This window comes from Odocoileus virginianus, chromosome 10 (genome assembly GCF_023699985.2).
Source record: "Odocoileus virginianus isolate 20LAN1187 ecotype Illinois chromosome 10, Ovbor_1.2, whole genome shotgun sequence".
Taxonomy (NCBI): Eukaryota; Metazoa; Chordata; class Mammalia; order Artiodactyla; family Cervidae; genus Odocoileus; species Odocoileus virginianus.
The window spans coordinates 29,793,282-29,815,515 of record NC_069683.1 but is presented as its reverse complement, the minus strand read 5'-3'; the positions used below and the strand labels follow the sequence as shown (position 1 = coordinate 29,815,515).

Sequence of the window (22,234 nt, the reverse complement as noted above, 5' to 3'; positions counted from 1 at the left end):
TCCATGGGTTTTCACTGGGCGGGAGAACACCATCCTCCCCTCGCCATCCTGCAGCCAACCTACTGTCCTCCGTGCCTGGGCCCACCCTCATCTGTAACCGCCTCTCCTTGTTAAAGGCAGAGAACACCTCTTCTTGACACCATGGCGGCCTTCCACAGACAATAACAAAGATTCCTTCTTTGAGGAGGACCATCCCAGAGCCAATCCTTCCTGCTACAGTTTTGACCCCAGCCACAAAGTCTGGGACCTTTTGGTTTGGACATAGAGGAGAGGAAATGTTCAAGTGAACAATAACCATCACATACTCTGAACTAAAGTTCCAGACAACTTGTCTTGCACAGGGTCTGGGAATGGGACTGCCTCGGACTGCAGGACCACTGTACCTAAGGGAGCTGAGGGAAGACCCTGAGCGGGCTTCCCAGCTGTCAGCAGTTCCCAGGATGGGAATTATCCCTGGACATGGGGAGCACCTGGCTGAACCATGCTCTCTGCTGGGCTGAGTCTTGCTGCCGGTTTTGGGGCTAAACCAGAAATTGCTTTGAAGAGAGGCTGTCCCGAAGGAGAGCAGGACAGCAAAAGGCCAGGCACTGCTCTTATCTTCAAGAGAGGGTGATCAGAAAGCCCAGCCTGATCCTGGGCACCAGAGGATTCATGGAGCTAGGGGAGGAACAGGGGGACTAGGGGGGACCCTGGGGCCCTAAGAAAGAGGGTAGAAGCTCTGTGCAGGCTCACCTTCATGTGGTACATCATCATCTCATTGGCAAGGTGGCTGCGATACTGCGCCTCATTCACTTTCTTGTATAGGAGGGACTTGTGGGGGAGAGAGGGAAAGATAGGGCTCAAGCAAGGTGGCTGTGAAATACCCAGGACCGGGACAAAGGGATCGGATAGAACCTCCCCCAACTCCTGTCCCAGGCTGGGCCCAGTCTGAGCCTTCAAGCTCCAGCCCAGAGTAGGGACCCCTCTCCAACTTTCATCTAGACCTGCCCTCCCCTCCTCCCCAGGGCCTCTTAGCACTTGATCTAGCACTTTGCACGCTCTCCTGATCCTGCCCCAGCTTCAGTGATGGAGCCTGAGGCCCCTAATGGAGAAAGAGAAGCAAGGAGGGGGAATAGCGTTAGGGATCTAGGGGCTGGATTCCCGGGTCAGAGCTGCCAGCTGTGAACAATGAGACCCAACACATCCCCACAAGAAGCTAAACAGGGGCTCGGGTTGAGGTTGCTTTCGGAAAAGGGGGAATAAAACAGATCTCCCACAGTCCTAGGAGGCTAATTGAACAGGACTGGAAATAGTATCCCTAATTTTCTGATGGGAAACAGGCCATAAGTGACCAGTAGGTACTGAAGACTGCACAGCAACCCAGCAGCAGGGCTCTGAGCCCCAGGGGTGGGACAAACCCATCTGGATAGAACAAGGAGAGCCAGTGTGGAGAGGAGAACAGAGGGTGCTGCATGGGCCTGCCCCTGTCCCGCTCACATGCGCAATGCTGATGCCGCAGTAGATGGAGAAGGCTGTAGCCAGGTCCTCATCAAACTTGCTGAACCATGGTCCGTTGATCTTGTTCACCAGCTCGGCCACACCGATGACCTCTGGGGACCAAAGAGGAGCTAGGATGAGCCAGTGGACGTGTCTGACGATCTGTCCTCCCAGGGTATCCTCAAGGGACATCACATGCTTGGGAAACCCCATCCCTTCGGCCTGGGGATGCTAGGGTGGTAGAGACGGCTTGGGGACCTTCTGCTCGGCTCCGCCCCATCTTCTCAGGCCCCGCCCCAGCCCTCTTCTGAAGCCACCACAACCCGAACCCTGGTTCTCGTTCTTGATGGGGAAGCAGAGGATGTTGCGTGTCCGGAAGCCGGTGCTGTCATCCACGCCTCGGTAGAAAAGCGGATGTGCATAAGCATCTGGGATGTTCAGGATCTGGCCGGTGGTTGCCACGTGACCTGCGATGCCCTGGTCAGCGGGGATGCGGATCTCATAGCTCTGCCGGGGCAGGGATGGAGTTGAGAGGAGGGTTGGTGGCCGGTCACAGAGTGAAAAATCAAACGTAGGGCCTGCTCCCCTGCAGACTCCCGGACCCCAAGACCATGGTCACACCCTCCCTCCACGCAGCCCTGCCTCACCTCATCTTCCACCACGCCCCCATCGAACACCTTGGCCACCAGCTCGTTCTGATCCAGCAGGAACACAGAGCAGCTGTGAAGAGATGGCGTTGGTCCACAGGGCCCTGACACCCCTCTGTAACCACCCCTCAAATCTCAGGACTTGAGGTGAAGCCTAGATTTCTGAGGCCTGGAGGGAGTGACCTATGGTGAGACTCTCCTCAGGGCTAGCTAACTCCAGACATTAGTTCAGACGGATAATTTTTTTTTTTTTTTTGCTAGCACCTACCGTGTACCAGACACTGTATTAACAGCTGAGGACCCAAGGCCTGCAAAGCAAGCAGTGGCCCTGCTGTCATTGGATGTTACAATCTTGTGAGGGACACAAGCATGAAATAAAAAATCATGCAAGATGTGGGTCCCACAAGAAGGCAGTGGAGGGGACGTCCCTGGTGGTTCAGTGGTTAAGACAACATGCTTCCTATGTAGGGAGCATGGGTTCAGTACCTGCTTGGGGAACTAAGATCCACATGCTGTGCAAGCCAAATAAATTAAGATGACAACAGAGGGGGGAAAAGAGGGGAGGAAAAGAAAGGTGACAACTGAGGGCCAGGGCCTCTCTCTCTGTCCCCACTTCTGGATGGATTCACTCACATCTCAGCATTGCTGAGGTTTCTAGCCTCTGTGATGATCTCCTGGAGCAGCACGGAGACATCATCTGAGGGAGGGAGAGGCATAGGGGACAATGGTGAGACCAGGCTGGAGTGCTGAGGCCAAGCCTGCCTGCCTCCACTCCTCGAAACACCAGTCCCCCGACTCCCACCCCACAGCCAGGCATGGAGGAGGGAAGTGTACTCACCCAGGTGAGTGAAGAGGTTCTTTGCCACTTGGAGAAGAGCCTGGAATGGAGAAAAAGGAGATCACAGGGAATCAGGTTGCAGGGGTTCACCCTCTAGCCACCTGCCTCCGTCAGCCCAAGGATCTTCTCAATCTTTCCCTAGGGCTCGCGGGACAGGCTGGAGAGTCTGGCCTGTCTGGGAGAGTCTGAGAGACTCTAACTCTAGACTTGGAGAGTCTAACTGTAGACTCTAACTCTAGACTGGGAGAGTCTAACTGTATCATTTGGCTCTAAGGGAAGGAGTGGGAGTTCTAGCCCCAGGAAGGGTGAGCAGGAAACCTGAGTGTCACATGTGTGGTCCCCTACCATCCAGATGTTGTTGTGATGCCCAATCCGAACACTAGAGGGCGATCGCATACTGGGCCTGCAGCCAGAGGGGCGGTCCTGAGGTGCTCCAATCCTCCCTCTTTAAGAGACTTCCAGGGGCCCCAAAACCCATGGGCTTTTCCCTCGTGGATGACTCTCTGGGGCTGAGAGCTGGCAGAATTTGTCCTGAGAGCAGTCAAGGCAGGCCACGCACCTGGCACTCACACTTGAGCTTCTGCTCCTTCTGGAAGGCCAGGGTGCTGGTGAGCACCGTGCTGGTGTAGTGGAAGCAGTGCTGGATCACATGCTCGTCCTGGTCTGTGAATCTGCCAGGGTGGGTGGCGGGGGTCACCGGAGAGGGACAGACCACAGACTGCTCTCCCCATTCCGCCTCACTTCCGTCCTTCCAGGAAGCCCACCCAGAAACCCACCAGCTCACCACACCCTCCTCTGCTGGGGCCGCTCACCACCCTGGTGGCTTGGGCCAGCTTCTGCCTCAGACTGGGGAGGCTTCTGGGGAGTGGGCTCTAATCTTCCTCTGTCCCAAATGTGTTTTCCTTCTCAGACTATTGCTTCTCAAAGCCAGAGACTTCTCAAAGTCTCCCTCCTCTGACTTCAGATTTACCCAGGCTGAGGCTGTTTTCCCCCTCAGACTGGAGACTCACCCAACCGCGGGCTGTATGTTCTCCTGCCCCTCTCCTCCAATGTCAGGGAGGGGTGGTGGCACCGCCCTGTCTCGTCCAGCTCCTACACTGTCCTACCTTCCCTGGAACCTGCAGGCCCCAATTTGGTGCCTCCACAAGTCCTGAGGTGGTTGTGGGCAGGGCAGTGCCCATATCACATTCACAGAGCTAGCTGGCATCTGACAAGATTGGCCTGAAATCCTGAGGAAGTCATTCAATCCGGCCACCCAATGATTTGTCAGCAGGGAGCTTTGTGGGACGTGGGCTGGGGCGGGACCTGGGCTGTGGACGTGGGTAAGCCTCTCTGGATGGGGATCAAGGGGAGATGGAGTATTCCTCAGAGACTCTGATCATTTCTCAGCCCCCAGATTTCCCTGCCAAGACCCCTCCCCATTTGGGGGCTGCCTGCAGTGCTCCTCTCAGCTGGGGAGCTTGCCACTCATGCTTGCCATCCAGTGATTCGGGTCTAGACCCCAATCCCCACCACGCTGTGTCTGTCTCCCTACCTTCCTTCCCACTGCATTTGAGACCCCTTCATCTGGTCCCACCCACCTCTCTCCCCTCTTCTATGGGCGTCTCAGCCTCAGCCACAGTAAGATGCTCATCATTCTGAGAAAACCTCAGGCTCTTTCACACCTTCATGCTTTTTCTCACACTGTTCGCTCTGCCTAGAATACCTTTTCCACCGTCCCCGCTCTGTGCCCTAAAAATAAACATCGAGTCTTGAAGCCAGTCTTGAACCCTGACAGTATCACCCCCTGTCAAATGCAGAGTCTGGTACAGGGGAGATGTTTGCAAAGTGTTTGCTGAAGTCTTAAATGTACCTCTTCCCCTGCCACCAGCCTCATCGCAGTCCCCAATGAAGGGATTCTGGAGTCCCTGTTCTCAGGGTTCCAGACTGCTTCTCTACAGTGCCTGCTCTGAGCTGAGCACCACCTTGGCTCATGCAATTATTCAGCACTCACTCCCTGAAAGATGTGGAACCTAGAGGTGACCTTGTCTCTGCCCTGAGCCTCAAAGCTGTCACCCAGCCCCCATCTCGTTTCCCTTCTGATATTTCCTCTCCTCCAGGTCCAGGACTATCTCAGAACCCAGGCCGGCAGCCAGAGGCCACAACCCTTGCTGGACCTCCTACTCTGCACTCTCCCTCCCCAAAGGCCTACCCAAGGCCATCCAGCCAGCACAGGGTCAGACACACTAGATGCACTATTCAAAGTGTGCTTACTGAGTGGCACAAATACCCCCACACTGGGATGCTTACCAGTTCCCCATGACACAGACCCCCATCTGCCCTGCCTCAATGAGTTCTGCCTTGTCCCTGTCTTCATTTCCCCAGGTCTCCGTGCTGGCAGGTCCTTCTACTCAGACCCCTGACTCCCAGATCTCTGCTCCACCCCTGCAGACACTGTCCCTGGGCTTCTGACACCTCTCTAGTCCCAACATCTCCAGTCTCCACTTCCTGCAGGAGCTCTGAGGCCTCAAACCCAGCCTGCCAATTTGTGCCCCAGGGGCCAAGCATCTTGTCAGCATCCCTCTGCATCCTGGAATCAGAATGCAACCCTTCACCTGCCCACTACTCCCTACTGCTGGGCATGCTGGACCAAGTGTGGCAGCATTCACATCCTGAATATGCCCCCAGGACAGATGTGGCTAATCACAGCATTGTTTCTCACTAAACTAATACAATGCTTCAGGCAGCAATTAATGAGTTGGTGTAGGACATGAAATCTGTGATACCATGTCTATACCCCAAATCTGACCTCACTTTTTGAGACATACTTCCTGACTAAGCCTGTGTACCTGACTCTGTGTCCTGCCCACCCTTCTGTTTCACATGATTCTTACAGCTGCCCTATCAATGCCTCTGAAGAGCCTCAGCTCAGCCCAACCCCCATGCCTATTCCCTTGAGCCACTATCCACAATGTCATTGATGCTCTGTGGGTCCCAGAGAGTTCACCCATCCTAGAGCACATCGCTCCTCCATCTGTTACCAGCAGAAATACTAATACAGGGATGGCAAGTTGGGGGAAGACCAGTACCAAAACATGCATAATCCAAACTGTAGGAAGTGGCAACAAGAAGGGGAACTTGTTTGGACCTCAGCATGATTTTACAAAGTCAAATGGAGCAGCAATAAGGGTCTATTGCTCCCATAATCTCAATCTCTTGCACAGACAAACCATTCAACCCACCACTGCTAGAATAGGACCCCCTGCCCAGTATCCTTCCTACACTGTTACCCGAGTCAGCCCTGCCCAGCCTCTCAGCTCCATCTCCTGGCCCACATCCCTCCACCCAGACTCACAAGTCTCCTCCGAGCTTGTTGAAGGCGCAGGCCAAGGCCACAACCTGGTCAGTGGCCCGGCTGATGACAGGGACACACAACATGGCCTGAACCTCACAGCCCAACATGCTTTGCAGCTGTTGCACATCCTCCTGCAAAGGAGAAGCAAGAGGGGAGGCAAATCAGGGCAGGGAAAGAAGAACATGCTTCCCTCCCCTGCCCTCCACCACACTCTGCAACAGGAGGGTCTGAATGGCTCAGGCAGGGTGGGAAGTGCTATGACACAGGGTGGGCTAGGAAAAAGTTCCTGGGTCTTGTCTCGCCTATTCCTAGGTTGCCCAGGCCCAGAGAACCTGGCCCTGGGGACTGGGCAGAGGGCTATCCCCTTGTCTCCTCCCCTGGTCCAGCCAGGCCATGGCTTACGGAGGTGAGTTCTTTCAGCTGGATAGACTTCTTGTCTTCCACCACTTGGCCCAGGCGTCCTGTGGTCAACTGAGGGAGTGAGGAGAGCCAGTCAGGGCCCAACTCTTCCCAAGATCAGGCTATGTCAGACCTCTCCCCTCATCAAGTCTGGAAGTTTCAACTACCTCTTCAGTCAGTCCAAATCGTGGATGGAGTCAACACTGAGGAGTGAGGAAGGGGTTGGGGGTTGGGGGAGTAGGCTCTTGACCAGAATCCCCTATGGAGGACTTAAAAGGGTCTTTCCTAACTAGGAGAGAAAAAAGCAGAATCCAAGGATTCTCACTGATCCTAACAGATTCTAAGAGAGCCAAGCCCAGAGATACTCCAACAGAAGTGACCTGGCCCCAAGTAAACCTTTCTGTAGATTGTGAGTGATTTCTCCTAAGGGATCCTGATTATGAGAGGTTGTGATCTCTCATAACGTTTCTAAGTAGATCTGAAGGTCCAGATAATTCCATCAGATTCCAAGGGATTCTAGTAGACTCCAGTCTCACTGGGCAGATCCTAGGAGTGCCTGGTCTGCTTTAACTGCTTCTGCAGACTCCAACACAGAGGACAGACGCAGGACTCACCGGAAAGCTGATCTCTTCCTCCAGTACTTTATCTCCAATGACCTGATGGGCAGAACGACGTGAACTGGTTAAAGGACAGGCAAAGTTTTTCCTCTCAGAGACCCAGGTTCCTCGCCCTGCCCCACAGTGGGCCCTCACCTTACAGGAGAGCTGGAGATTGTCCTCGGATACCAGTAGGAGGCAGCAGCGGGATGCCTGGGTCTCCTGCTGCAGCTGAGAGGGAGGGACACAGCGAGGGGCTGACCTCGCATTTGGGAGATCCCCACTCCCCACCCTCTGCCTTCTGAGGCTCCGCAGGTAGGTGGAGAAGAGAGGAGGGGCAGGACATCTGAATCTGTACTGAGATGGAGGGCTCAAGAGGACTTCCGTCCCGGGAGGAACACAATAGAGGACTACAGGGACTTACATATTGGAGGACTTTAAGCTGCAGGGAAGAGGCGTCCAGGTCGTAGAGCTCCCCTGCAATGGCGGGGCAGGAGTCAGGCAGAGGGCCCACAGATTTCCCCCAAGGGTGTGCGCCCTCCAATTCCACCCCCCACCCAGTTCAGGATCTCCTCTTCAGTTGCGGCCCCAGCCAACCCCCGGCCGCGCCCCAGCCGCAGGCCCCGCCCACTCACGGCCCTTCCCACCCATGGCTCCGCCTTCACAGGTTCGCGCCCCGCCCCTCCCCGCCGCGGGCAGGTCCTTACCACAAAGCTGCAAGATCTTTCGGTCTTGGTCTGTGTACGCGACCCCATCCTTCTGGTCTCCCGCCGCCTCCTCCGGAGGATTCTGGGTCGCTTCCGGGGCCGCACTGGACTCGCGCTGCTGCAAGGCCTGCACCCTTTTCAGGGCCACCAGGGTCTGGGGCGGGCGGAGCGGTCAGCAAGCCACACGCCCCACCTTTATCGCCCTCGCCACCTTTGAACCTCTAGCTTTGGTTTGAGCCGTTCTCTCTGCCTGCGGTGCCATAGCCCCCCACCCCCACACTCCCGTGGGCTCCCTCTTTCCCCGGAGCGTCCCTTGGTCCATGATCAGATAAGTACTGGGTTTGTCTCCACCCCTAGCCCCAAGACTCTTCCAAGGCAAGAACAGGGTCAGATTTCTGTCTCTAGAACCCATGGGGAGTCGTTGTCGTTGAGTTCTTGTTAAAGTCACAAAATCATATTCTCAGGGAAGAGCCTCAGAATCATTATGTAGATATTCCTTCCTCAGTTCAGTTGAGTCGCTCAGTCGTGTCCGACTCTTCCCCACCCCATGGACCACAGCATGCCAGGCCTCACTGTCCATCACCAACTCCCAGAGTTAACTCAAACATGAGGTTCATTGAGTTGGTGGTGCCATCCAACCATCTCATCCTCTGTTGTTCCCTTCTCCTCCTGCCTTTAATCGTTCCCAGTATCAGGGTCTTTTCAAATAAGTCAGGTGGCAAAGTATTTGACTCGCCTTATATCACTAGTACCCTAAGTGGGTCAGTGCTATCCTTATCCTGATTCTCAGATGTAAAACTGAGGCTCAGAGAGCTTAAGTGACTTGCTCAAGGTCACACAGCACAAAAGTGCAGCCCTGGAACCCAGCTCTGTCCATCTCCCTGGCCAGATCATCTTCCCCTAAGTTGTGATGAGGGCCTTCAGCAGCCCCCATCCTACCCCAGCCCCTACCCCCACTTACATGCTTCTCCACGGCTTGCAGGCTCCACTCCTCATGGTCACTCAGCTGACCACAGTGCACCTGGAAGGGAGGGAGAGGGGAACCAACTGTGACCTCCCCTAGCTTCTTGTCTCTACCAGAGCGCCCTCCCTATGCCTGGCACACAACTGTCCCCACCAACACATACACACTCCAGTCTGTGGCCTCAACGATAAGTGCATCCTCTGACCAAGCAGATGGCTGGGAAATCCCCTCCTCCAGGAAGCTTTCAAGGGCTAATCCAAAGAAGTGGAACTTTTCTGATCTCTGACTTTTTCAGCCACTGTCCCATCTATAGCACAAGCCAGGTATACAGTGAGGGACAGGGGGTGACCTTGGACACCCCCCCCCCCATCTCTCAGTCTATGGAGCTTTTCAGGCCCTGATGATAGAATCAGTATTATTAACTTCAGCCTCCCAGCTCCATCCTTTCTGAGTTGGGATTTGAGCCAACCCTAAATCTGGGATAGGGGAAGAAGTCCACCATTTACAATACATATGTTGTGCCTAAAGAACTCAGGAGAATGGATGGATAAATGAAGGAATGAATGAATGGAGTGACAAGGTACTTTGCCTTACATGTGATTCTCACCAACCTGTAAGTCAAGCTTCCATCTTTCATACGGAAGGCCCAGAAAGGTTGAGTGACTTGCCCAAGGTCACAGAGCAGAAAGTATCAGAGTTGGGATAGCACTGCCCATTCCCTCCCCTTCTCTGCCCACATCTTCCCCTCTCCAGATCCATCTTCATCACCCCAGCCGTTGTCCTGTCCCTCTCCAACTTCTCTGTGCCAGCCACTTGGAGTCCCCTCCGCCCATCTTTCATGCTCTGTGAAGTCTCTTCTCCCACCTCTGCTTGGGTGCTTGGTGAAGAAAATGGTGGGGGTGGTGGTGTGCACTGCAGGCCCTGACAGCAAAGCTCCCCACCTGCGTCAGCAGCTTCCGGGCACCTACTCAGAGCTGCTCACCACCTGCGGGACTTCCCACAGTGCTTGCACCGGGGTCCCCTCCTTCATCCTCCACCCCCCCACCCCGGCCCCACTCAGCAGCCCCTGCATGCCTGCCTCTGTTCTAGGTCCCCTGCCAGGAGCAGATGGAGAGGAGGAGACCATCAGGTTCTCAGGAAGCTCACAGCCTGGCTGGGGAGGATGGAGGAGGGCGATATGATGGAGGGGGGTGTAGAACTTCATACCTGGGGAAGGAGAGGGCAGACTGAGTGGGTGGGAACTTAAAGGCTGTGGGAGCTCAGAGCGGGAGGGCACCTGGGGAGCTTCCAAACCTGGCACTGAAGTCTGGGAAGACAAGCAGAGCCCGGAGAGGATGCTGCAGGCAGGAGGCTGTCCTGACAGTGCTGGGTAGTAGGTGGGACGGGGAGCTGAGGACCAGGCAGGGGTGCCGTCTGTGGTACAGGGGGAGAGCAAGGCTAAGGAATTGGACTTTAGCTTGGTTGTACTGGGGATTCAGGGAAGACTTTAGCATCTGCGGACCATGGTCTATGAGGTAGGGAGAGCTGGATGGAGCAAGACTGGAGGCAGGAAGACCCAGAAGAGGCCTGGGCCACCAAGAATGGTGTGGAACGTTAGGCTTCAGATGAGGCTCCATCTATGATTCCCATAAGACAGGTTGTTGAAAGGGGCATTTGCATATGGTTTACAGAAACAAGTTGGCATTTTGCTATTAGTAGATGGGGGAGGACATCCTTCTTGTTCCTGCCACCTGGACTCCTCAGAAAAAGGGAAGGTTGGGACCCCTTTAGGGCTGTGGGGTTGGCAAAATAGCCTGGTCCCAGGACAGAGCTGGGAGGCTGAACGAGCCTCAGAGGGCTGGAGGGAAGGAAGGAATCATGGAGTCCTCTCCACTTGCTGGGCCTGCCCCTCCCTGCACGCACTCCTGGGCTGCCTCAGCCCATCCCAACCAGCACATGCACAAACACAGTGCACACTTTCATGGAGACCCTCAGTGCCCCCCAACACACACGGACATTCACTGTCCCATAGAGATATCAGGCATGTGCATACCTGCACACACACACTGCAGTCAAAGACATCCACACACTCACAGTGACTACCATCCACACATGCACATTCGTATCTGTACACAGGATACTTGAGTTCACATACTGGAGAGCCATGCACACGCTTCTGCCCATCCCGCCCCCTCCCGATAAGCAAACATAATCAGCAGCACACAAACACACACACACATACACACACAGCTCCTTGCCCATCAACAGAACGCACAATTGTACCTACTCTTGCTAACTAGGGGGTGGGTCTGTGACCCAGTGGGAGCTCTCAGGAGTGGGGACCAAGGTGGCAGAGAAGGCTGAAAGCCCAACAAAGGCCCACCCCCTCACCAAGTTCAACAGAGCTAAAGGACACCCCTTCTCCCAAGTAAGGAACTGGTACGGCTGGCACAGCTCAGGGAAAGAGTGGGCACAAATCGCACATCAGATGCCAGGGACCAAAGGCTCCCCACTCCTCAGTGGGACTTATTATCCCAGAATCAAAGAACAGAGCCAAGACTCTTTCCACACAAAGAATCTGCAATCAAGTCACTCTGAGCTGTGAGCTGCAGGAGCCCAGAGCTCTGCGCAGGACAGCATGTCCCTCAGAGAGCCCTCCGCTGAGCCCATCTCTATCAGGCTCCAATATTCCTTGCAGGGCTCCCAGGTTTCCTTGCTGTCACTTGCCCTCATTTGCAGTTCTCTCTTTGTTTTGCTCACTTGTTTAATGTCCGGTGCCCTCATCCCTCCAGACTGTATGGTCTGTGAAGGCAGGGCCCGTCTGGTCCATCTCGGTCACTGCTGCTATGTTTGCATAGCACAGTGCCTGGAGGTGCTCAAGAAATATGCCTTCAACTGATGGATGGGTGAGTGGATGGATGGAGGGATAATGAATACAAGAGCAGAGACCTAGAGAGGGGAATGGGGCTTGTTAAGGAAGGAGCTGGTGAGTCAGCCCCCAAGTGATCTGCCCTGGGTACTCCTTTTACCCTCTAGAACCTTAGTCCTTGGGATCTGGCAGCAGCGGGGAGGTCTGGGGATGCCTATGCTGCCTCTCAGAGGATGTGAGATCCTGTGGCCCCAGGAGCATGGGGCAGGAAGGGGCATGGAGCAGCTGGACAGGATCAGCCAGACAGGATGTGTCAGACCTGTATGCTCTGGGGAGGGGGTGTCCTGGAGAAGAACATTTCCACTTGAGTAGGAAGGGCCAGGCTTGGAGGGGAGGCAGACTGCAAATAATCCAAATACTTTTCAAGAGCTCTTCACTGCCCAGGGTGTTTGAGGTGAGCGGACAGTAGTCAGGAACTCCTGGCAGCCACAGGTAGCATCTTGCTCACCAGCACGCACCCCACTCCTCAGCCTTGCTGTATCACACTCTTCCCCTCCACACTTCACCACCCTGACTTGGCTCATGCTGGTCCTAGAATATCCTATCCCTTCTTCTCTGTCTGTCCCCCCCTCCCCACGTCCCAACGTCCCACTCAAATGCTGTCTCCACTGTGAGGCACCCCTTGGTGCTCCAGCATTATTTCGTTTGGCCAGTGGTGGTATGAGGGTGAGCCTGCCTTCCCCCAGACTGAGCTTCTAGAAGGCAGGAATGAGTATGACTCCTCTCTCTGCCTCAGCAACTGTCCTGGGGCAGGCAGGGCCCAGAGCAGTGTTTTGCTTGGGTGCCATAAATTTAAGTGATCTGACCAATCCCCCTTGCCAACACACAGAGCCTTTCCTATCCCCAGGAGAAGGCTGAAGCCTGAACTCCTGGCCTGACATGAAGCCACGGTGAACAGCAGTCACAGCAACCATACCTCTGCCTACAATGCAACAACCTTCCAAGCATCTTGCCATTGTAGGAGCTTCCTCCTTACTGGCCCAGCCCTCACAACCCCCACAGGAAGTCCTTCTAGGAACTTGGCACTCCAGACCCCTTTCCCTCAACAGAGGTGGGCGACCAAGCCATCGCCTCCCATGCCCCACCTCTGTATAGCGTGCCTAACAGAGGTCCTCCTCCAAGCGACCAGCTCTGGGACAGATGGGGACCAGAGGAGGGAGGCAAGCGGCGCTGAGAACTGGGTGCCAACGGCAGATCCGTTCCCTGCGGGGACAGAAGCTGGGGGTGGCGGAGCAGCTTGCGGGAGAAACCAAGGGGGCCGCCTCCCCCTTCATCAGGCAGATGGGGCTCCGAGGAGACCAAGCCAAGTGTCCCTTCCTTCCTCTCCTCTCCCCGTGGCCGCCCCCCGCGCCCATCGCCCTCCCCCGCCAGCAGCTCGGGAAAGGTCAGGCGCCTCGGAAACCTTTAATTTCGTTTTAATGAGCTCAGGAGGAGTCCCCGGGCGGGCGCTCCGAGACCGGCTCATTTATCTGTCCGCGCCCTTTACTGAGGCGGTGGTCCCCTCCGCAGAAGTCGATCCCTAATAACGGCGATTTGAGGGCGCTAACCCTTCGGTTCTTAGGACTGGACACAGATTTTGAAGGTGCACTTCCCCACGGACCCTCAAAATCTGTGTCCAGTCCTAAGAGACTGGAAGAACCGCAGAGCCCGGACTCCGCAAAGCTCACCCAGCCCCACAGGGGGAGCCGAAAGCGGGGAGCTCCGCGAGGGGGCAGCAGAGAGCAGGAGGGGCCCTGGCTCGGATTGCCGGCCCATCTCCAACCCAGCAGCGTCCCTCCTTCCAGCTGAGGCCCCCTCCCCTCCAGTCACCCGCCCCAGGAAGCCCGCCCTGTTGCTTGGCATCTGTCCCAGCCTCGGATGTGGGTCTGGCTGGGGCTGGATACCTTCCCAGGCAGCCCTGCTCCGGGGGCCTCCTCTCCTCAAGCCTCCCAGCTCGTCACCCCCATCTCTGACTGGCTTTCCCACACTGTCTCGATCGGGTCGGTCGTATCTGCGCATCCCTCCTCAGGGTCACTCGGTCCTCTCCCATTTGGCTGCATGCATGGCCTCTTGGGACACTGCCCCCAACCCGTCTTGAAGGATGTCTTGGTCAGGGCTGCGTCAAGGCTCCACCAGGTAAGAGTCCAGATGGGGCTCGCATATCCCTCTACAGGTTGCTGATGGGCAGGCAGCTTCATCCTGCCCATTCAAGGTGGGGCAGAGGGCTCCTCCCAGACTCCTCCCAGACCCCCATTTCCCCCATCTCCACCCCAACTTACTGTTCAACTCCCCCCCCCCCACACACACACCCATGGGGCTCCATCCAGTGCACCCTCCCTTGCTCCCTCCCCTATTCTCTTCCCCATCCCACCCACAACTGCTCTTACCAAGATGACAGCTGCCACAGCCCCGGCCTCCTTGTCCACCAGCGGTATGACCAGCACTGAGGGGGAGAGGGCAATGAGGTGGTCCCGTGGGGCCAGTGAGGCTCAGAGGTACTGAGCCAGGACCCAGGGAGGGAGACAAAGACACAGACAGGGAGAGGCTGGGACAGAGACACAGAGAGACCCAGAGACCCGGAGAGACAGAGAGATGGGTCCTGAGGCAGTGACAAAAATGACCACAGCAACAACCCCTGCATAGAAGGAAACCCCCACTCTTGGCCACTTTCTCATGATCCTCCCAGCAACCCTGGGATGGAGGGAGGCAGGTAAGGCTGAGCACCCCTGTTTCACAGATTGGGAAACTGAGGTCCAGAAAGGGGAAGTGACTTGCCCAAGATCACACAGCAAGTCAGGTCTCCTGACTCCCAGTCTTGTGCACTTTCCACATCGAGACAGAGGACAGAGACCTAGAGAGACTGAGACACGAAGCAGAGAGACATGCGGACAGGGGACGTGGAGAGGAAAAGAAAGAAAAACAGAGTGACAGAGAGCGTGACAACTACAGCCCATCTAACCACCAGCACAAGCCACACCCCCTCAAGGTAGGTTCTGTTGCTCCCATTTTACAGACCAGGAAATTGAGGCTCAGAGAGGTTAGTAGCACAATAGGGAGAGATTTAGATGGCGGGTTTGCTAGAAACACAAAGCAAGAGAAAGAAGGAGACAGACAGATGGAGACAGGGATAGAAGACAGATATGGTCTGGGGAGCAGGGGCCACAGTTCTTCCCTGCCCCTGCCCAGCTCCCAGCCCTTACCTTGGGTGTCAGGAGCCAGTGGAGCCACCAGCCTTGCCAAGGGCTTCCCAGGCAGGTCTGAGGGGCCCAGTCCATTGCAGCCCAGCCGCTTCCTCGAGATCACAGCCTCTCTGAAAAGAGGATACGATTCTACCTCTCAGTCCCTGGGCTTCCCAGGTGGTGCTAGTGGTAAAGAATTCACCTGCCAAGCAGGGAACACAAGAGATGAGGGTTCAATCCCTGGGTCGGGAAGATCCCATGGAGAAGGCCCTGCAACCCACTCCAGTATTCTTGCCTGAAGAATCCCATGGACAGAGGAGCCTGGAGGGCTATGGTCCACAGGGTTGCAAAGCGTCGGACACTATTGAAGCAACTTAGCAAGCACACTCAGTCTCTGGATCAAAGAGGAACAGGCCCCAGCCTGGGGACACACAGCGGGCTGGACCCTGCACATCTGTGAGGATCTGGACAAGTTGAGCCGCTGCACGGTGGATATGACAAAGGCAAAAATCAGAGTCTCAGGAGAAAAGGGAACCCTCCTGCACTGTTGGTGGGAATGTAAATTGATACAGCCACTATGGAAGATGGTATGGAGATTCCTTAAAAAACTACAAATAAAAACACCATATGACGCAGCAATTCCTCAGGCATATACCCTGAGGAAACCAAAACTGAAAAGACACGTGTACCCCAATGTTCATTGCAGTAATATTTACAATAGCCAGAACCTGAAAGCAACCTAAATGTCCATTGACAGATGAATGGATAAAGAAGTTGTGGTTCATATACACAATGGAATATTACTCGGCCATAAAAAGGAACACATTTGAGTCAGTTCTAATGAGGTGGATGAAACTAGAGCCTGTTATACAGAGTGAAGTAAGTCAGAAAGAGATAAATATTGTATACTAACACATATATATGGAATCTAGAAAGATGGTAGTGAAGAATTTATTTGCAGGGCAGCAATGGAGAAACAGACAGAGAGGACAGACTTATGGACACGGGGAGAGGGGAGGAGAGGGTGAGATGTGTGGAGAGAGTAACATGGAAACTTACATTACCATATGTAAAACAGATGGCCAATGGGAATTTGTTTTATGTTTCAGAAAACTCAAACAGGGGCTCTGTATCAACCTAGAGGGGTAGGGTGGGGAGGGAGATGGGAAGGAGGTTCAAGAGGGAAGGGACATATGTATACCTACGGCTAATTCATACTGAGGTTTGGCAGAAAACAACAAAATTCTGTAAAGCAATTATCCTTCAATTAAAAAAAAAAAAATCAGAGTCTCAGACCCTGACTCTCCCCTCCCCATGCAGAGGAGCAGGCAGCTACAGTCTGGCCTCTGGTGCCTCCTGCTGGTAGATAATGGGAAAGGTATCTTCAGGGTACAGCACAAACCCCACAGAGCAAATAAAAGCCAGGGCTCAGAGCTAGGCTGTCTAGGTTAGATCCTGCCATAGCTACCACTTGATTTTGGGCAAGTGACCTAACCTCTCTGAGCTTTCCAGGGAGATCTGGGGTGGAGAGAGTATAAATAGAAACATCAGAATCTTCAGAAAACCATCTGGAGCAACTTTTGGTGCTAAGCACAGGAGGGGGACTCCAAAAGTTTATTAGGCATCCCTATGTGCATATTAAAAAGCAGAGACATGACGTTGCCAACAAAGGTTGGTCTAGTCAAAGCCATGGTTTTCCAGTAGTCGTGTATGGATGTGAGAGTTGGACTATAAAGAAAGCTGAGCGCCGATGAACTGATGTTTTTGAACTGTATTGTTGGAGAAGACTCTTGAGAGTCCTTTGGACTGCAAGGAGATCCAACCAGCCAATCCTAAAGGAAATCAGTCCTGAATATTCATTGGAAGAACTGATGCTGAAGCTGAAACTTCAATACTTTGGCCACCTGATGCAAAGAACTGACTCATTGGAAAAGACCCTGATGCTAAGAAAGATTGAAGGCGGGAAGAAAAGGGGATGACAGAGGATGAGATGGTTGGATGGCATCACCGACTCAATGGACATGAGTTTGAGTAAACTTTGGGAGTTGGTGATGGACAGGGAGGCCTGGTATGCTGCAGTCCATGGGGTCGCAAAGAGTCGGACATGACTGAGCAACTGAACTGAACTGAACTGATGTGCCCACGAAGTCCAGTCAACCTACATAGATAAATTCCCAGTGATCCCATAGATTAAATACTATTATCTTTTCCATTTCTCAGGTGGAGAAACTAGTGTGCTGAGAGGTTAAGTAACTTGTCTGAAGTCCCACAGCTAGCAAGAGGTAGAGCCTGGACTTGAACCCAGGCATTTGGCACCAGAGCCCATACTGCTAACCAGTACCCTTGAGTCTTCCTAAAGACCAGAGGGGACTGAGGCTCCAATGAGGACTGATGTGAATGTCAAGGAGGCATAGAGCATCGGTGTGATGGGGGCAGGGGTGGGAACTGAGACAGGGGAGCCTATGGTAGGAAGAACGAACTTCTCTCTGCCTTCACCACACATTCCCCCTGCCCCAGCCTCTGGCTCTTCCTGCTTAATTAAGCGCCTGAGTTTTCACCAAATGTCACTCCCTGATGATTAATTGTCCTGGGTTCTTCATCCCTCATGCTGCCTCCACTTAATTGTGTTTGTAGGAACTGCCTGGCCTGGAGAGAAGAGATGCTTGCAGGGCTGGGACTCTGGTGTGTGCATGTGGAGTCACTCATGGGAGCCCAGCAAAGGTCAGGTGAGGAAACAAGAGGGGTAGTTTGTGAGTCCCCAGATCAGGTCCCAGCAGCTAGAGAAATTAAGGACCAAAGAGGCTGAATGCCTCAGTCAGGGTCATGCAACACTCTGAATCCAACCCACTCACTCCTGGTCCCTTGGTTCAGATTCTACGATAACCACTGGTGTCTCCCACCTTCCAGCCCTCACCCCTGGACCTTTTAGGTTTCTGGAGGGCCGGATTCCAGTTTTGAGCTGTCCAACTGTGCCAGTCACCCCAGGAAGGAACAGGGATCTAGGGTGGCAGGAGGCAATGGGAGCCACGTTTCCGAGGGACAAGTTGATAAAGGCTGGGGCTTTGTGGAGACAGGGACTGGCCTTGTTGACCCTCAGCCAGACCCCTTGTAGCGGACCCCACCCAATCTCTTGGCCTCAGATAAGCTAGTTATTGGTCAGCCACCAGGTGGCGCTGGTCCTTGCACCGCTGGTCAGTAAGTGCTGCAGCTTCATCTCACTGACCCCTGACTCCTCTCTTCACAATCCCCAGACTGTGGGCTACCCTGGCTTCTCTCCTCCTACCTCCCCACTCTGCCCTCAAGCCAGGACCCTGATAAAGGAATTGCCCTGAGCTTTTCTTCTGCACAAAACTCCCCTTCGGTGCTCATGGTCTCATGACTCCAGCCCCCAATCTCTTAAGCTCCAGGACTCAAAGTCCGGCTGAAGGCCTGCCCTGGGTGTCCCTGAAATAGTCAGAGACCCCCCCAGTCCTGATCGGAACTTATCCTCTCCACCGCTTCCCCGGAAGTAGCAAAACCATCCACTGGGTCCCCTGCAGCTTATCCTCAAACTGTCCTGGGTGTCTTCCTCTCCTCACCTCCCCATCCAATGGGTGAGTCACTGCCCCTGCATCCCCACAGCTCTCCCCTGCCCTCCATTCCCAAGCCACTGCCCAGCTCAAATAGACACCTCTCCCCTAGACCTGCAACAGCCTCTCTCCTCGCCTCCTGCCTCCTGTCGGGTCCCTTAAATCCAGCCCCCACCAGAGTCAGGGCAGATGTCCTAACTATGAGGGCATTCTGCTTAAAGCCATTCCACAGAGTATTTGTTTATTCCACAGAGTCCCTCTGGGTAGGTTTGGTACCGAGGACCAAGAGAAGGAGTCATGGTGTCGTCCAGCAAATGAAGTACAGACCCACGCCGGAGTGCAGAGATGAAAGCTCTGACAAAGGAAGGAAGAGCAGGCCCCAGCTGACCCCTATGCAGGACAGAAGTGGGATCAGAGAAGGAGAAGGCTTCCTGGAGGAGGAGATGCCTGAGTTGAGTCTTAGAGGACACACAGATGCTATCAAGACAGACAGGAAAGGAAGTGCAGGTGGAGGGAACTGCATGGCAAAGGCTCAGAGGAAAGAAATAATGTGTGTCTGCTGGATGGCCCACCGGCCAGGCAGCTGCAGAGGGCCAGGGTCCTGAGGAGCTAGGCTTGATCCTGAGGACAGTGGGAGCCCAGGGACTTGAACAGGCCAAGGTGAAGGTCAGGTTCAATTTCAGGCTGATCATGCTGGCTGCTGAGTAAAACTCTCACTAGAGAGGGAGAATCTGAGAGACAGAAACTGGTTCTCAGTGAGGGCCTGTAGTCTCAGATGTCCCTGGAACAGCAAAAGGGAGGCTGGGCTGGGGCAGGGTCAAGGCTGGAGCCTTGACTGGGTCCAGATCTTCCACCAAGCACTGGGCCTTCCAAGGATCTTCCACCCTCAGGAGTCCCCCCTCACCTCGGAACTTTGCTCTGTAACCCACCCTCTTCTGGCCAGCCACATCCCAGAGCTCTGGGCAGGGCTGTGCCAGGCCATGCTCACCTCAACCCACCCTGCTATGAGCCCTCTTCTGCTGCCTCACCCTTCCCAGAACTGCTGTACCCCTAGAGGTTTCAAAGATGCTGGAAGTGGGTAGGGGACTCCAAGGCTGTGTCTCCTCCACCTAGTCAGGGCTGGGGCTTCATCTACTGCTCACATCCCCCACTCATGTCTGCCTGCCTGTCTGCCTGCTAAGTCACTCAGTCATGTCCGACTCTCTGAGACCCTGTGGACTATATCCAGCCAGACTCCTCTGTCCATGGGATTCTCTAGGCAAGAATACTGGAGTGGGTTGCCGTGCCCTCCTCCAGGGGATTTTTCTGACCCAGAGGAATCCAACCCATGTCTACTGTGGCTCCTGCATTGCAGGCGGATTCTTTATCGCTGAGCCACTGGGGAAGCCCCACATCCCCCATGACATCCCCTCAACTCAGTGCCCCCGCCCTGCCTCCACTCCCCTCCTGACTGCCCCCTCCAACCAGGATGATGTTGGAGGGGAGGGAACGCCACAGCCCCGGGGCCAGCTGTCCAGATTGAAGGCTAATGACTCAGTTCTGGTGCCTGGGTGGTCATGGGCTGCCCCAGTGAAGATAAAGACAGATGGACACAGAGTGGGGAGAGGAACGGGCGTGGATTTTATGATGGTTCCGTCCCTTTAACAACTATTTGCTTAGTGGAGGGCAGAGGAAAAGGCTCTCTGTTGGTGGGGTCAATGGCCTGGAAAGAGCACCAGGCCCTCTTCCACTCCTCTGAGCCCCTTCTTAGGTGAGACCTCCCTCCCCTGACGGAGCCCCCCACCTCCAGGGTCCTCATCTTCACTCTCATCTTTCATCCCTCTTGGAGACAAATTATGATTCAGGCCAAGACCCCAACCCTCCTTTCTGCCTCCCTCTCCCTCCCCCAGAATGTGAGACTCCACAGAGATGGGAACAGACTGTTCTCTGTGTCCCTTGAGGTCAGTCAGAGGGGCAGATGGATTCTGCAGTGAGTGGGGACCCGGTCAACTCTGAGGAAGAAATTTCTCTCAGTGTTGGGCCCCTGGCCCCCCCCAAACGGTGGCAGAGGGAGACAGCCAGCTGGGAACGGGGTGGGCGGTGTCTCCGCTCTAGTCAGAAAGGCTTTCACTGTACTCAGCAGGGAGTAATCAGAGGCTTTAAGATGGCAGGAGACACAATGAGAAGAGGACTGAAATAGGCTGATTGAGATTGAGGCGGGGCACAGAGAAGAGAGAGAAGGCTTCCAGGAAGCCTCTCACCCAGGGAGCCCTCCACGATTCTCCCTCTCCAGCCCTGAAGAACCTCGCCCCGCCCTTGCAGCCTCAGGATTCCAAGCCCACAGCCCTCAGACGTCACAGTGCCCCAGCTTATCAGAGCACATAGTGTAGACAGAGGCCCAGGGAGACAGCATGAGCTTGTGATGGTAGCCATGTTGTCCTGGCTCCCAGCCCAGGGTTCTTCTCGAGGACAGACCCATCCCCTAAAGAGGCTGCCAAGGCCCAGACACCTTTTTTGGAAAACTGAATCCTCCTTAGTGCTGGGGATCTATGGGGCAGGCTTCCTAGCAGCACTCGGGCTGGGCCCTGGCAGAGAAGGGAAATGGGCTGGTCAGGGTGGAGAAGGTACGCGGAAGGACTTCGCGAGGGAGGAGACAGCTCGGCAAGCACAAGGAGGCAGGGAACCCAGGACACACGCTGGGATGAAACGGCATCTGTGAGCCCGTGGAGGAGTGCGGGGCATCACGGGAAGGGCTGGGTAGCCGGTGGGGCCGCCTCACTCCCCCCACCCCGGCTCATCTCCACACTGCCTCCCCACACCACCCTGGGCCCTTATCTGTCTTTATGATCCGTCTTCACTTCACACCTGCTGCTGTTTGCCTGCCCTGCCAGCCCTCCAGGGTTTCCTGGAGGAGCACCCCCTCCACTGGGGCCAGCACGCAGGCTCCACCTTGGGCTGGGGCCGGTGCCTGGTCTCCCGATGGCGCACCAGAGGGCCCTTTGAAAGGCCCTGGGAGGGAAGTAATTTTCTCAAGGTCACCCAATGAGTAAATGCGTTGGGACTTGGGGGTGGAGGGCAATCAGCAATCATTAAACTCCTACTGTGTGCTGGCCCTGGGCTAAGCCCTGGCATCTCATTAAGCCCATAGGCAGGGCCCACTGTTATCTCCATTCTGTAGATGAGAAAACAGGCTTGGAAGGGGCCCCAGTGGGGCAGGGATGGGGCAGGGCTAGAATCCAGGCCTGCCTGACTCGCATTCACGTGCTCTTGCCTCTTCCGCAAACCTCTGTCTCTCAGTCCAAGCCGAGGAGGTGGGCTCACCACCAGACACACGGTGAGTGGGTGAGTGGGCAGAGCACAGATTTCAAAAGAGAGGACTGGCCTGAACCTTCACCCCCATACTTGCTGGTGGGACGCCCCGCTTGCCCCCTCACCCACCTTGCCTCCTCAGCCTCCTAGGATTTCTGAGCCTTGTGTCCCAGCAGTCTTCCCCTCTCCACTCTCAACTCTGAGCTAATTGCATTAGAACATTTACTTTTAATTGCCCTTTTTTTTTTGGTACCTTTTCCAAAGGCTTTAATGAATCTGAAGTGGCCGGAAGTGGGGATACTGAAAGGGCTTCTGATGCTGCAGAGGATCTGAGCCCCTCAAAGATGCCT

At 55.0% G+C, this 22,234-nt stretch overlaps 1 protein-coding gene across 5 annotated transcripts in view; it reads right to left on the bottom strand.

Moving 5' to 3' along the window:
• The window catches only part of PDE2A (phosphodiesterase 2A), a 93,656-nt gene that overhangs the window by 6,000 nt on the left and 65,422 nt on the right, over nt 1-22,234 (bottom strand). For all 5 annotated transcript variants that reach the window (XM_020902739.2, XM_020902740.2, XM_070473295.1 and 2 more), the window contains 16 exons: nt 15,049-15,158; nt 14,236-14,291; nt 8,959-9,018; nt 7,998-8,151; nt 7,715-7,767; nt 7,447-7,521; nt 7,309-7,350; nt 6,698-6,766; nt 6,296-6,426; nt 3,521-3,632; nt 2,962-3,001; nt 2,757-2,820; nt 2,124-2,196; nt 1,806-1,983; nt 1,477-1,589; nt 733-810 (listed from right to left, as the gene is read on the bottom strand). In XM_020902739.2, the coding sequence (XP_020758398.2) occupies nt 733-810; nt 1,477-1,589; nt 1,806-1,983; nt 2,124-2,196; nt 2,757-2,820; nt 2,962-3,001; nt 3,521-3,632; nt 6,296-6,426; nt 6,698-6,766; nt 7,309-7,350; nt 7,447-7,521; nt 7,715-7,767; nt 7,998-8,151; nt 8,959-9,018; nt 14,236-14,291; nt 15,049-15,158 (1,408 nt within the window). The remainder of the gene's footprint in view (nt 1-732; nt 811-1,476; nt 1,590-1,805; nt 1,984-2,123; nt 2,197-2,756; nt 2,821-2,961; nt 3,002-3,520; nt 3,633-6,295; nt 6,427-6,697; nt 6,767-7,308; nt 7,351-7,446; nt 7,522-7,714; nt 7,768-7,997; nt 8,152-8,958; nt 9,019-14,235; nt 14,292-15,048; nt 15,159-22,234) is intronic.